The sequence below is a fragment of the Diospyros lotus genome, chromosome 10 (assembly GCF_014633365.1).
Source record: "Diospyros lotus cultivar Yz01 chromosome 10, ASM1463336v1, whole genome shotgun sequence".
Taxonomy (NCBI): domain Eukaryota; kingdom Viridiplantae; phylum Streptophyta; class Magnoliopsida; order Ericales; family Ebenaceae; genus Diospyros; species Diospyros lotus.
Window position 1 is genome coordinate 30,572,741 of NC_068347.1, and position 14,561 is coordinate 30,587,301.

Here is a 14,561-nt window from a genome sequence, read left to right on the forward strand (position 1 = left end):
ACGACTGACCGATCGACCTCCCAAGAGTCAAGACTAGAAAATGGTGGAGCCAAGGAGGAGACAACATGCATGAGAGAAAGATGGCCAACGGGTCATGGTCACCGATGCACACGTGAGAGAGAAAGAGCCTACACGGTTGGACTTGCCAACGCCAACCGACAGATTGCCATTACTAGCCTTCCTTTCTTTCCTTGCAGTGGTAATAAATGTGGGTGAGGTGGCGTGACAATTTTACTTTTGAGCGACAACGACAACTGACATGAGAGAGAGAGAGAGACAATGATAGAAAACTATAATTTACTTTTATAATGTAGAAAAATTAAAATTATTTAATGATAATAATTTGAAGAAAATTTGTTTAAATTTAAAAAAAATAAAACATAATATGCTCTCTCATATTGATAATTTAGATTTATTTTTAAAATTGAAAGTTTTAGAAAAAATTATAATTATTGAAATAAAAACACCACTTGCAATATTAAATTTTATAAAAAATATAAATTCTTTTTTAAATACATCTATAGCTTATAAAATATTATTAAATGTTCTTGTAACTTTAGGAGAAATAATTTTTTTAAAATTAAAATTAATAAAATTATATTTACGTTCAACTATGTTATAAGAAAGATTAAATAATTTATTTATATTATCAATTGAAAAAAGATTTATTTTTTAAATTAGAATATAAAATTTTAATTAATAATTTTGCATATTAATAAATAAATAATTTTTTAATAATTTTTATTATTTTTTAGAAAGCCCTAAACTAATTACTATCTAGGGCCCACAACCCCTTGAGTCAGCCATGTAGTTTGCTTCACAACAAGTCTACCTTTTTCGTGGTCACAATGAATTTCAAGATTCAACTAACTTGGGAAATGTTTTGGAAGCATTGGACCTCCTTTGGAACCATAACGGGATATTAAAAGGGTTATTTTAAAAAATAGTTTTGGATGTGCCAATGATACACGCAGTACATTTAAAATTTATTTTTTTATAATAAAATATAAAAAAAAATATTTATACCATATCAAAGAATAAAATTAAAATTTTTCTAAATTATCAATTAAAAATTACTCTTCTTCTCTTTGTTTTCTTTTTCTTTTTTAAGCTCCAGACATATTTAGGAGGCATGACTTGTGACTATTGCTTAAATATAACAAAAGTTAAAAGAAAACAAATATTATGACAATACACTACACATTTAAGCAATAATAATGTTAAATTTAATTTTTATATCTAGATTTATAATAATAATAAGAAAAATAAAATGAACAAGAGACTCTAGTTCTAACTTTTAGAAAACAATTGTCATGTATATTATATAAACGAAATGAAATAACAACATTAATAAAATTAAATTTGCTTTTGCTAGATTCAGCTAATATTAATAAAATAGACATAGGCAAGCTATTCAAATCTCAGAATACATTATAAACGAAACGAAATGAAGAGCAACTAACCACTGAAAGTTGAAGTAGATCTGAATTTTGTAGTTAAGAGCTTAAGAAAAGCAGATTTGAAAGACTCAATTTGATGAGCCAATCAGCAATCGAGAGGCAACGAGCCACTACCAACAACAACGAGCCACAGAGCAAGAGGCAAGAGCGAGGCAGCAAGCCACCAGCCACGAGGGTGAGCCAACGGCGACAAGGGCGAGCTGACGAGGGTGCGAAACTGCGATCGTGCGATGAAGTGACGGAGCGAGAGAAAGGCAATGAACGACGAACTGATGGTCGACGGAAAGCGAACCACCAGTCACTAGGGCTAGGGCAAGCGACGAAGCAGTGAGAGGCAAGGGCAAAGGCGACGGATGGAGTGACAGAAAGAGAGTCGAGAGAGGCAGGGCAGTGAAAATGAGAGAAAGATAAGGGCTTAGGGTAGGGGCGAACCTTTGCAGAAGAGGAAGGGGATGGGGTGTGGACCGTGGACAGCTAGGCCTAGGTAATGGGCCCTTACCAAAGAGAGAGGTGTCCAATTTATGGGGCCCCAAATACTCAAATTTTTATGGGCCCTGAGGCAACGGTTTCTTGGGCTCATGAAAGGTCCAGCTCTGGATACACATTGGAATTCTTATTATAATACTTTGATTACTTTAATTAAGATCTTCTCTTTAGTGCTTTGCTTAGATTTGTTTTGGAGAACTCAAAATGTGGACAAAGAGTTGAAGCATGTAATTTGCTTGATTATTTATAATTTTTTGATATTATGCTTTGTCTTTGTTTAATGAAAAACATATTAGATATTATTTAGAGATAGGAAATGGGTCGGGCAGCCCATGGACCGGCTCGGCCCGCCTATCTCATAGCTCGGCCTGGCCTGTTACTATAGCAGGGGGGCCGGGCCGTCCTACCCTGTAGAATACGGGCTTTGCCGGGCCAGCAAAATGTGGCCTGTGGGCCAGCCCACCAACTGGCCCGTCAAAATGGCCCAACAAGTAGACATGGCCAAAATTGAACCGGACCGGCGGTTCGAACCGGAATCGGACCGGCCGGAATCGGACCCGGAACCGGCCGAACCGGAACCGAAACCGGAATTGGAACCGGAACCGGCGAAATTCGGTCCGGTTCCGGTTCAAGGTTCCGGAGAACCGGAACCGCCGGTTCCGGTTCCGCGGAACCGGCCGTGCCCCCCTCCCCCGTGGCCCCCCCCCCCCGTGCGGCCGTGTCCCCCCTCCCCCGTGCCCCCCCCCTCCCCCGTGCGGCCGTGCACCCCCCCCTCCCCCAACGGTCCAATTTTGGACCGTTGGCCCTCCCTTCCCCAACGGTCCAAAATTGGACCGTTGGCTGCCACCCCCAGCCAATTTTTTTTTTTTTTTTAAATTTTATAATTCCTATCTATATATACCCCTCCCTCCCCCACTCATTTTTCACACTTTCTCTCTCTCTCTCTCTCTCAAGTCTCAAGCTATTATTCTCTCAATTTTGTCTCTCATTTAATATTTTAATTTCAATTTCTTCAATCTTCTCATTTTGTTATTTATCAATTTATTCAATTATATTGTTAATTATTTATTACTTGTTATTATATTATTTTATCATTATTATATTTTTTTATTATCATACTTTTTTCAAAAAAATGGCAAGTGAAGGTAGAAATTTTGAAAATGTTGAAAATGTTGAGTTTGAAGCTCAAAATTTTCAAACACAAGAGAGTGAAACTCAACAAAAGGGAGGTGGAAAAATTTCTACTTCTGATATTTTTAATATTCATTTCAAGAAAACACCAAAAGGAGATGGTAAATTTGATGTATCTTGTAATTATTGTAATCAGGTATACAAATTCAAGCAAGGAGGTGGATATGGTACTTTCGCCCGACATTTGCAAACAAAGCACCCGCTCAAGGTTGGATTGAGCCGCGATCAAACACAAATATCCGGGTTTGCTACCTCTTCAAACTTTCCTCAATTATTTCATTATAATGAAGCTAATTGTAGGTCTGGTTTAGCTAAAATGGTAGCAATTGATCATTTATCTTTTAGTTTTGGTGAAAAATTAGGTTTTACTCGATTTTGTCAAAACTTTGTTAATCCTAGTTTTAAATCAATTCCTAGAAATACTTTGAAAAGGAATTTGTTAAAATTGTTTAAAAACTCAAAAATTGAATTGATAACATATTTTCAAAACAATAATATTAATGTTTCTATTTGTAGTGATATTTGGAGTGATCATTGGCAAACTCATTCATATATGGGTATTACTTGTCATTGGGTTGATGAAAATTATGTTTTACAAAAAAGAATTCTTGCGTATCGATGTTTTGATGAAAGTCATAATGCTGAAAATATTTGTAGATTAATTCAACAAATTTTACAAGAATATAGATTAGTTAATAGAATTTTTTCAATTTCTTTTGATAATGCATCAGCTAATACTGCTTCTATTAATGAATTGAAAAGAATTTGCCAACCAAATTTTGGTGGAAGATTTTTTCATGTTAGATGTGCATGTCATGTTTTAAATTTATGTGTTCAAGATGGTATTAAGTCACTTAATTCTTATTTAGATCCAATTAGAAATGTTATTTCTTATATTTGGGTACACCCTCGAACTGCAAAAGCATGGGCACATTTTTGCACCTCCAATGGTCAAACCCCAAAACGTTTTTCAAAAGATGTCCCTACTCGTTGGAACTCAACTTTTAAATTACTTAATCAATCTTTTGAATATAAAGATTTATTGTGTTCTTTTGCAGCAAATTATATTCCACAATATCCTATTTTTCCAACTATGTGGAATGTTTGTAGTTCAATTTTGAATATTTTACGAATTTTTAATGATGCTACTCATACACTTAGTAGTGTTTATAAACCAACTTCACATCAATTTTTAATAGAAGCAATGAATGTGGCCGGTGTATTAATGGAAGGAATTAATGTTGAAGAAATTTGTCATGCTGTTTTAGAAATGAGAGAAAAATGGTTACGTTATTATCAATTTATTCCTGAAATTTTTCTTGTTACTATGGTATTTGATCCTAGGTGTAAATTTGATGGTTTAATTGAGTGTTTATCTAACTATTATTCGTTGTTAGGATTAGAAAATAATGAAGAAATTGATGTGAATATTATAATTTCTAAGGTTAGAACTTTATGCAATCAATTATATGAAGCATATGTTATTGCTCCTAGTAGTAAAGAATCATTTCCATCCATGGCTCCGCATTCCTCTTCCTCCCAACCAATGAAATGGGGTCATAAATTTTTAGATCAAAGGAGGAAAAAACCTAGATCGAGCTCACATTCGGAGCTCGAAACTTATCTAACCACAGTTTTTGAGTTTGGTGATGATACAGGTTTAAATTTTGAAATTTTGGAGTGGTGGAAAAGGCACAAGGAGACATTTCCAACTCTTGCAATTATTGCAAGTCAACTTCTTGCAATTCCAGCTTCAACTGTAGCCGTTGAACAAACATTCAGTAGTGGAGGCAACATTTTGGACGAAAGAAGATCAAGATTGGCTCCAGAATCATTGGAAGCTCAAGTTTGCCTCGATGATTGGGAAAGAGCTAACATGCGACGTCAAGAAGAACTTATCCATTCATCATCATCTGACGAATGGGTTAATGATGGTTCAACAACGGCGACTTCTGACTCCAATGAAGATGCGTAGGATCCAAGTCCATATTTTATTTTTTTTCACATTTGTAAAAATTAATTACTTGTATTACATTTTTGTTGTAATTATTTTTTAATGAAATTAAGTCTAATTCTATTTTTTATTTTTTATTTTTCACATTTGTAAAAATTAATTACTTGTATTACATACTTGTTTAGTTGTTTTAATTATTTTTAATGAAATTATTACTTATATTTCTTCAATTTTTAGTAGTGTTTTTTTATTAAAAATATGGTTGAGAATATTTATATTTACAATTACATTTAACAATTAAAAATCGAAACCAAACCGAACCGAACAACGGAACAAGGACCAAAATTGAATACAACAATATTTAAAAAAAATTAAAAAAATTCGGTTTGAACCGGAACCGGAACCGTTGACCGAACCGGCTCAAACCATTGACCGAACCGGTCCAAACCGTTGACCGAACTGGCACGAACCGGAACCGGAACCGAACCGTCCCAAACCGCCCTTGGGCGGTTCGGTTCAGGTTCAAAGATTTCTTGAACCGGAACCGGCGGTTCATGAACCGGAACCGGCGGTTCATGAACCGTGGCCATGTCTACCAACAAGCCCAGCCTAACAAGGAATAAATTAAAAGTTTATCCATAAATTATGTAAAAAATACAATTTCTAGAAATTTAACTTGCAAACTTCAAAATTCAAATGCCAAAGAATAATTTAGTCAATTTTATAATAGTTACAATTGTCTCGATATGGCAAGAATAACTTTAAACTATTGAAACATGTGGGAGGAATAATTTCAAGTACATGGCAAGAATAATTTTATGGGCTTTTCTAGGCTTTTGATGGTAGAAACAAACAAACATTATTGTTACCATACTATGCACACATTATTGTTGCCATGCTATGCTCCCACAATTCTGATCACTATAAAATTTAAAATTTGAATTTTCATAGCAAATTTTAGGCTCCCTTGATTCAATCTACTTGCATTTGATGGCAGAGAACCATGGGCTTTTCAAGAAAATATGAATTAATTTTTAAATAACATTTTTTCATATTGATAAATTGTAACTAATACGTATTTTTTAAATAAAATATATTTAGTATATTTTTATTTTAGGAATTATTATACCAAATTAGGTGCCATAATAAACTGTACAAAAATTATTATAGAAAAAGTGTGTATTAAATTATTTAGTATAAAAGCTTATTAACTTGCTCATAGCTATAATACTAAATAAATAAATAAATTATGTCAAAATCATATGGATTTAAAAAAATAGATACAATGATAGAAATAAATTTAAACTTTTCAGAGAATATAGCAACTTAGAAATTGTTATGCACCCATTATTGTTGCCATGCTACGCTTTCATGATTCTGATCACTATGAAATTTAAAATTTGAATTTTCATAGCAATTTCTAGGCTCCCATGATTCAATTCACTTACATTTTATGGCAGGGAACCATGGGCTTTTGCAGGAAATATGAATTAATTTTTAAATAATATTTTTTCATATTGATAAATTGTAACTAATATATATTTTTTAAATAAAATATATTTAATATATTTTTATTTTAGGAATTATTATACCAAATTAGGTGCCATAATAAATTGTACAAAAATTATTATAGAAAAAATGTATATTAAATTATTTAGTATAAAAGCTTAATAACTTACTCATATATAAGTGTGTCTTACCAATTCTTTTTTTGATTTTCTTCTGTGTCTTTATTACATTGATATAGTTTTCATTTCATCTATTATCTTTATAAATTTTTTTTTTATCTTTTTATTACATAATCAAATAATTTTAATCATATAATTTATCTCATGCTTTTTTTTTTCTCAATAAATAAACTTTCATTTAGAACCAAAATAGAGAATGCAGCGATTGGTTAGAGCACAAATCCTTTCTCGAGGGGTCTTGCCCTACCACAGGGCAGGGCAAATAATTATTCATATGAAAATAATTAGTATGCAAATAATTATTTGCATATGAATAATTTCAATTTCTATTAATTTAAATAATTAGTTCAAGATTTTTAAATTAATTTCTTTTTGACATGATTTGATCTAATAATAAAACTATAAAAGTATTCACAAATATAAATTTATATTTTATAGATTCAATTTTTAATCTATATATTTTTATTAAAACTTTCAAATTTCTATATATTTTTATTAAAACTTTCAAATTCTAGAATGTTTCTTAATTAACATTATGAGATTATTATTCATACCATATTTTGTCTTATTCACCAGGATATATATATATATAATATCATATGCAAATAAGAATACACAATATGCAAATAATAAAGCTTATTTAGTATATTTAAACTTTTTAGAGAATATGGTAGGCTTGACAGCCTAGAAATTGCTATGCACCCATTATTGTTGATGAAAGAGAATATGGCACAGATTCAAGGAATTCTTTTTATCAATTGTCAAAAGTTTTCAATACTTTCCTAGGCTCCTATGATTTTGATCATTTGAAATTCAAAATTTGAATTTTCATTATAACTCGTGGGAACGTTCAAATGTTTACGTCTATAAATAAGTGATTGTTGAAGTTGTTCAATCACAAAATTTGCTTTCACTATCTTACTATCTTGCTGATACGCTATTTTACAAGTTGTCCTCCTCTGTTACTATCTTGCTAATTACTATACTTTCTAGTGTTACAATATATTTGATTGGTTTCATTACTCTACATTTACAATCATGTCTTTCCTTCGTTGCTCCCTCACTACTCGCAGAAATGATCCTCGCAGTGTTTCTTCCATGGAGCCCCCTCGAGCCAATACATCTTCTGCAAACCCCCAACAACCTTCTATTCCATCCCCAATTGGACCACTCTCCCATGAGTTTTTTAACAATTAGAGTGGCAATCAATGGGCATGGGAACACCTATCATTTATTGAATTAGATACACAACCTCCCGAATCACAAGATCCTGATATGCAAATGTTTGGTAACCCCTTACCTCTACCAACTGAGCAGCCCTCACCAAATGAGGGTTAGACATCCTCAAAACAACCAAATGAGGAGCCGTCCAGTTCACGACGCAACTCTAAGCGACAAAGAACTAGTAGTGCCTGGCAGGTGTTCGAGATCATTAATATAGTCAGGAAGAGTCAAAGAGCTCTATGCAAATTTTGTAGAAAATACTACTCATGCCAACCAGGGGATGAGACTGGACACTTGATGAGACATGCCTTAAAACATGATGATGGCGGTCTGGATGCAACACATACACAATTGCATCAAGGTAAAGGTTTGATTTTTCGATATAACGGAGAACTTGATAAATCTAGCTTAGCAAAACTAATAATTAAAACTGAATCTTCTTTTTTGTTTGGGGAGGATGCAATGTTTAAATGGTATTGTAAAAATGCATTACAACTTGCAGCTAGGGGTTTTTCATGAAAGATTTTAAAAAATGAAGCGATGAGATTATATTTAAAATATTTAGAATAATTAAGAAATGCATTTAATGGAAGAGTGTCATTAACATAAGATATTTGGTATGATATGACAAATAACCACTATATGTGTGTCACTATACATTGGATTGATGAAAAATGAAAAATTCAAAAAAAAAAATATTTGGATTAATAGAATTAGTAGAACAACATAGAGGTAATTTAATTACAAGTAAAATTCGAGAGACCAGTTATAATTATAATATTAGTGATAAAATAATGACAATCTCATTTGATAATGCGAGTAACAATGGTTCTGCTATTGAACGACTAAGATACAAACTTCCATTAATTTTAGATGGACAATTGTTTCCCAATAGATGCGCATGCCATATTTTAAATTTATGTGTACATGATGGTCTACAAATATATAATGAGGTATTAGCTAAAGTAAATGGTGTTTTGGCTTTAATTCGAAGTAGTAAATCCCGTTCTCGAGAGTGGAAACAACTTGTTAATGGATTTGGCTTATCATATAGAAGATTTTCAATAGATGTTCAAACTAGGTGGAATTCAACTTATTTGTTGTTACAAAAAACTAAACCATATAGACAACAACTTGAATTATTTTGAAATAGAGAAATGGTAGAAGCATATCAACTAAATGATAGTGATTGGGAATAACTAGATGTTATTATATATATATTAGAAATATTTTATATTGCAACAAAATCATTTTCTGGTTGTAAATATCTTACCACACATATTTTTATTCGTGAAATATTTCTTATTGTTAGTTATTTTGCAGAACATAGGGATTCAAATATATATGGACAATTTATAGCCCCCATGGAAAAAAAAAATAGAAAATATTGGACTAATATACCATTATTATATCTTATGGCAGCTGTATTAGATCCCACACAAAAGTGGGAAGGTGTTAAATATTTTTTGGAGTTTTACGAAACGACTATGGGGGTTGACACACAAGAAATAAAAACAAAAGTTCAAAATTTAATTTTTGAAATGTATAATTTATATGAGTCATGTTTTGGTAATAAACCAAGTAGTGAAAATTGTTCTTCACAAAGAAACTCTAAGGGATTCTTAAAATGGGGGTGGTCCACATACATCAAATCAAAAAAATCAAAGGGCGGTCCACAAACATCTAGTGGGTTTAACGAACTTGAATCCTATTTAAATAGGAGATCTTCATTTTCTAATGACCAAATTAACACATTTGATATTTTGTCATGATGGCGTCAAAATCAACACACGTATCCGGTGTTGGCCGCCATGGCTCGAGATCTACTAACCCCCCTCGGTGTCCACAGTGCCATCGGAGTCAACTTTTTCTGTAGGAAATAGAATGCACAACACAAAGAGATCGAGGTTGCAACATACGACACTGTAAATGTGTATATGCTTTAAGGATTGGTTGGATGCTGAATTTAACGAACAAGAGATAGATTTGTACAATGAATCTAGCGAATCAGAATATAATGACAGTGCAAGGCCATCCACAATATAGTGATATTTCCTCTTAAAGGGAATATCTGCCGCAATTATTGGTTTGAGCTTTTTTATGCAATTTAATAATTAATTATTTTCTCGTACTTTAGATTTTATTATTTTTTTTTCAAACTATACTAACTTAAGCATCGAAGTGCCCTCGAGAGCAATCCCGAGGGCAATTCTTTGCAAGTACTTATACCGTTTGAAAGAATCAAGGAGGTTGGGCAACACTTAAATATGAGTTTATTTTTTTAATATCATTTAATAACCTATTATTCATTTGCATCTTAATATATGTTTGTTATTAAAACCATACTAACTTAAGCATTGGAGTGCCCTTGGGGGCAACCCCGAGAGTAGTTTTTTACGGGTATTTTTAGCATATGAAGGAGTTGGATGCCTTTCAAGGAGAGGAACATTGAAAAATATAAAATTGACAATCCCTTGTAATTACTTATAAATATATTTTACTTATAAATAATTTTTAAAAAATTGTATTTTGTATAGATTAAGATTAATTTTGAATTCAAGTGATGGTAAGAAAATAAAAGAATGTAGGGAAGGCTAAGAAGCAAAATGGGGGGAATAAAATAAATAAAATTAGCGGGACCCATCTATAATTTGAGAGGAATAAGGATTTCAAGACCCCTTCACAAGCTTGAAAGCACAAAAGTTTTATTGCTTGCATATGAGAAGGATTTGGGATCAAGCCCTAATAAATCAGTAGAAGACCACCGAGGATACAGTTTTATTAAAGTTTCAAATCGTTTGAAGTAAAATACGAGGATAACACACTTACCTTATCATGAATTTATTTCATGTTTTCTGTATATAATGAGACAAGTATAAGATATGTGGATAAAATGATACATAAGGGACATAATTTATAGAAAAGGCTAATAAAACTTTTTAAATAATAGGGTAAAACTGTTTGCTTGTAATTATTTATAAATATATTTTAAAAAATATTTGTTACATTTGAGAAAAATAATAAAATAAAATTATATTTAAAAAATTTAAAAAAAGCCCACGGGCCGGCCCTACCCAGCAGGCCCATGGGTCGGCACTGCCCAGCAGGCACACGACCCGACCTATCAGGCCCACGGCCCAACCCGCTTTGGCCCATTTATTAAGGGCCGTGTTGGGCCCCAATTTTCATTTCTCCGGCCCGACCCATCCCACTCACGGGCCAAATTCAGCCTGGCCCACCAAATGAGTGAGCCAAGTAGGAGGCGGGCTGGCCAACCCGCCTATTTCCCATCTCTAGTATTACTTATGAATTGTCACAAATATTATAAATAAATGATCGAGATATTGTGAATGTTATGAATTTAGTGACAAGGGATTAATTCTTTGTGGAGACAGAAATGTTCTATTTGGTAAACACTGACCGTATATTTACTTGAGAGTGTATAAGTTTATGATCGCATCTGATTTACTCGTAGGCCGAATCAAGGGAGAATGTCAATCTCCTTCAGGACTAGGCGAACAAACTCCGAACACTTGGGTCATAAAAAAAAAACAAATATGCATCATTATCAAATTGAAGTCTTTTATGTTGTTATAGGCTTGCAGCTTCAAGAGCTAAACAGCCATTTTAACAAGGTGAATACGGAATTGTTTTTGTGTGTTTCATGCTTGAATTCCTTTTAATGCTTTTTTTCTTGTTTTTGAGAAGAAGAAATTGATTCGACTTACTGAGTTTTATCAATGAAGTTTTTAGAAATATTGTTAGTTAGTCTTGATACTCAGTCGAAGGCTTATATTATTGAGGTGAAGCTTAGTAGAGAGTTTGAAAACATGATAGGAATTAGAAATCTTGCTTGAAAAATAGTGAAAACAAATAAAAAGAGAGGATATTTTTGTATTTGTTGGCTAACAACAAGCTTATAACTTTGGTTTTGATTTGTCCTATTGCACCTACTACTGTTTAGAGAGCATTTTTTGCTATGAAAATTGTAAAAGGTGAGTCCCACAATCGAATGGGTCACTAATTTTATGGTTGATTGTTTGATTCCTTACTTTGAGAAATATATTTCTAACAATCTTGATAATGAGATGACTATCTAATGCTATCAAAATATAAAATCACTTCGAGAGCAATTTTAATTGCTTTTATGATTTGTCCAACTTTTCGTACTAATTTCACTTTGTGATATTAAAATTTTATATTAATTTATAATATTATTCTTTTGTCTTTTTTTTTTTTCTCTAAAAATTTCTCCATCTGTCCTGTGTATGTGTGGAAGACAAGTGGAATAAAAGACAAAAAGAGGTAAGGAAAATTGCGTAAAATATTATTATATTTTTTATTAATTAAAAATATAAAAAGAAAATAAAAACAAATTTATTAATTTTATTTGGATGAAAATAAAATATGACGTAACATAATCTAAACAATAAAAATATTTTAAAAGTATTTTTACTCCTCGCTTCTTATCCTCTAAATGGGGATATAAGAAAAATAAAGACATTAGAAAGGCTAGAAGAGCATCAAGCTCGTGGCTATGCCTTTTGGGCCTGTGAGTCATGTTAGGAACAACTTGTAACTGGGCCAGTGGGCCGTCAACCCAATGCAACCTATGGCCCAAGCATGACTTGCTTGACATATATAAATTTAGGATAATGATATTTTCAATAAAATCAAAAGTCAATTTCATATTTTTTTTAAAGAATACAAAGTCCATTTTGCCCATATATTGAATTACAAAATCGGCTTCTAATTTGGTAATCTCCATAACTGTCCTAAATTTAAGTAAAGGAACCCAAAATACTTTTAAAAAAAATAGCAAGAGTGCACTAAAAGTTATTATTATTATTTTTATTTAAGATTAATACAAAGTATTAAAACATAAAGTAAACATAAAAAAAAATCCAAACTTAAATATGGAATATGAAAAGGACTTAATTATTACGCTAAAATTGATTGATTCTCCATGTTCCTACTTCCTTGGAACAAACCGATCAATGCACAGAGACAGTCAGACGGAGGTGACGTTGAAGCTTCCACAAGTGGCTCTAGCCAGCAGCAGCGAAGAGCTAAACCCCAGCCTCGCCTGCACCAAATCAAACTGCAACAAGTAATTCTCCATCTGGAACGAGCCGATCACCGCCGCTTCCTCCGCCTTCTTTCCGCTGTCGACGAAGGCGAGACACGCCTTATCCTTGCCCACAAAAACAACTGAGTTCGCCCCATAAATCGTCCAGTTCTTGCCGTTCGCCATCTGCAGGTCAATCTCCGGCACCGCCAGTCCCGCCAGGGTGTACCCCAGCGAGCTGGCCTTAATGCAGAGCTCAAACGGCTTCACTTTGCTCGCTTTCGGAAGTCCCTTCACCGCCTTCTCAAAGCCCTTCAGGAAAGCTTTATACACGTCGGTCCTCAGCGCGGTGTAGGGCAGAACCGTGCTGAGCTTCACGCCGCCACGGCCGGACGAGTCCAGAGCCAGAGACTTAGCCCCAACGGAAATCGCGTCCCCGTTGATGGATATTGCGTTGACGCCGATGTAATAGTCCGGCGATTTAGGGTTCTTTATCAACGGCGTGTAGGAGAGGAGCTTCGCGGCGTCTCTCTTCGGAAGATTGTACGGACCGTCGCCGAAGAACGCCGCTCCCCGGGACGCCGCCGGCAAACAGACGGCGAATTTCTTCCCTAATTGGGAGGGGAAAGATAGCGGAGACCAGGAAAGGCTGGCGATTCCCGCGGTTCCAGAGGGGAGGGACTGGACGAGAGACTTGTTAGCACACGAAAAGTAAACGTTGAAACTGGGGTTTGTGCCATTGGTGGAAGGGATGGTGATGTTATTGTATGATAACTGAGATGAAAAACAGGATTTGGTGATTGGATTGGCGGCTGAGATTGTGCAATCACAGTGGGTTGAGGCGGTGTTGTTTGGAGAAGGGCATAAAGGGGAGAGGTAAGAGGTGGCTTGGGTGCACTGAGGGGAGGTGCAGGGGACAGTGGGGTGGGGCTGGGGACACTGGATCCATGAGAGAGGGGCACTAAGGTCAAGTAGATAGTTTTGTTTGAGGGTGAGGGTGAAGAGGGAGGTTTTGGTGTCTTTGTGGATGGGGGCAACTAGGGTTTTGAAGGGTTGAGCCGATGAGACCGATTTGAAGGGGTGGATGAAGGCTAGGAAAAGCAGAAATAGGTTAATGGGATGCATATTCTTTCTGGGTCTTTAATTTTCTAAACTCTAGATGACGATGATCTCTTGTTAGGGTTTAAGGATGAGAGATTGATCATGGCTTTGATGTGGTATATATAGACAGTCATGTCAAGCGCATGCAAGGCCATGTAGTCTGTAGATTTGGCTGCCTACCATGAGGGGTCAATGTATATGCATGGTATTCTTTGCATTCAAATGTGTGTTGGCTAGCAAACCACTGCAAGGTGCGGTAATTAAGAATGGAGAACACTGTTAGAAACCTTTTGTAAGGCTAGCTGGTAGCTCCAATATCATTAAGATCACTTGAAGTGTTAAGAAAAACAAAAGCTCGTGTTCCAGTTTTATCGTGGTCAACCTCTCCT

The 14,561-nt window shown here is 34.3% G+C and overlaps 1 protein-coding gene across 1 annotated transcript; it reads right to left on the minus strand.

Annotated features, from left to right (window-relative positions):
• Positions 1-12,793: 12,793 nt before the first annotated feature.
• On the minus strand, positions 12,794-14,265 carry LOC127811891 (probable aspartic proteinase GIP2). The gene has a single exon (XM_052352085.1). It carries the CDS (start codon positions 14,194-14,196, stop codon positions 13,015-13,017), a length of 1,182 nt encoding a protein of 393 aa, XP_052208045.1. The 5' UTR covers positions 14,197-14,265; the 3' UTR covers positions 12,794-13,014.
• Positions 14,266-14,561: the final 296 nt, after the last annotated feature.

Coding starts and splice junctions, on each gene's coding strand:
- LOC127811891 (XM_052352085.1), bottom strand. CDS start 14,196: ATGCATCCCATTAACCTATTTCTGCTTTTCCTAGCCTTCATCCACCCC.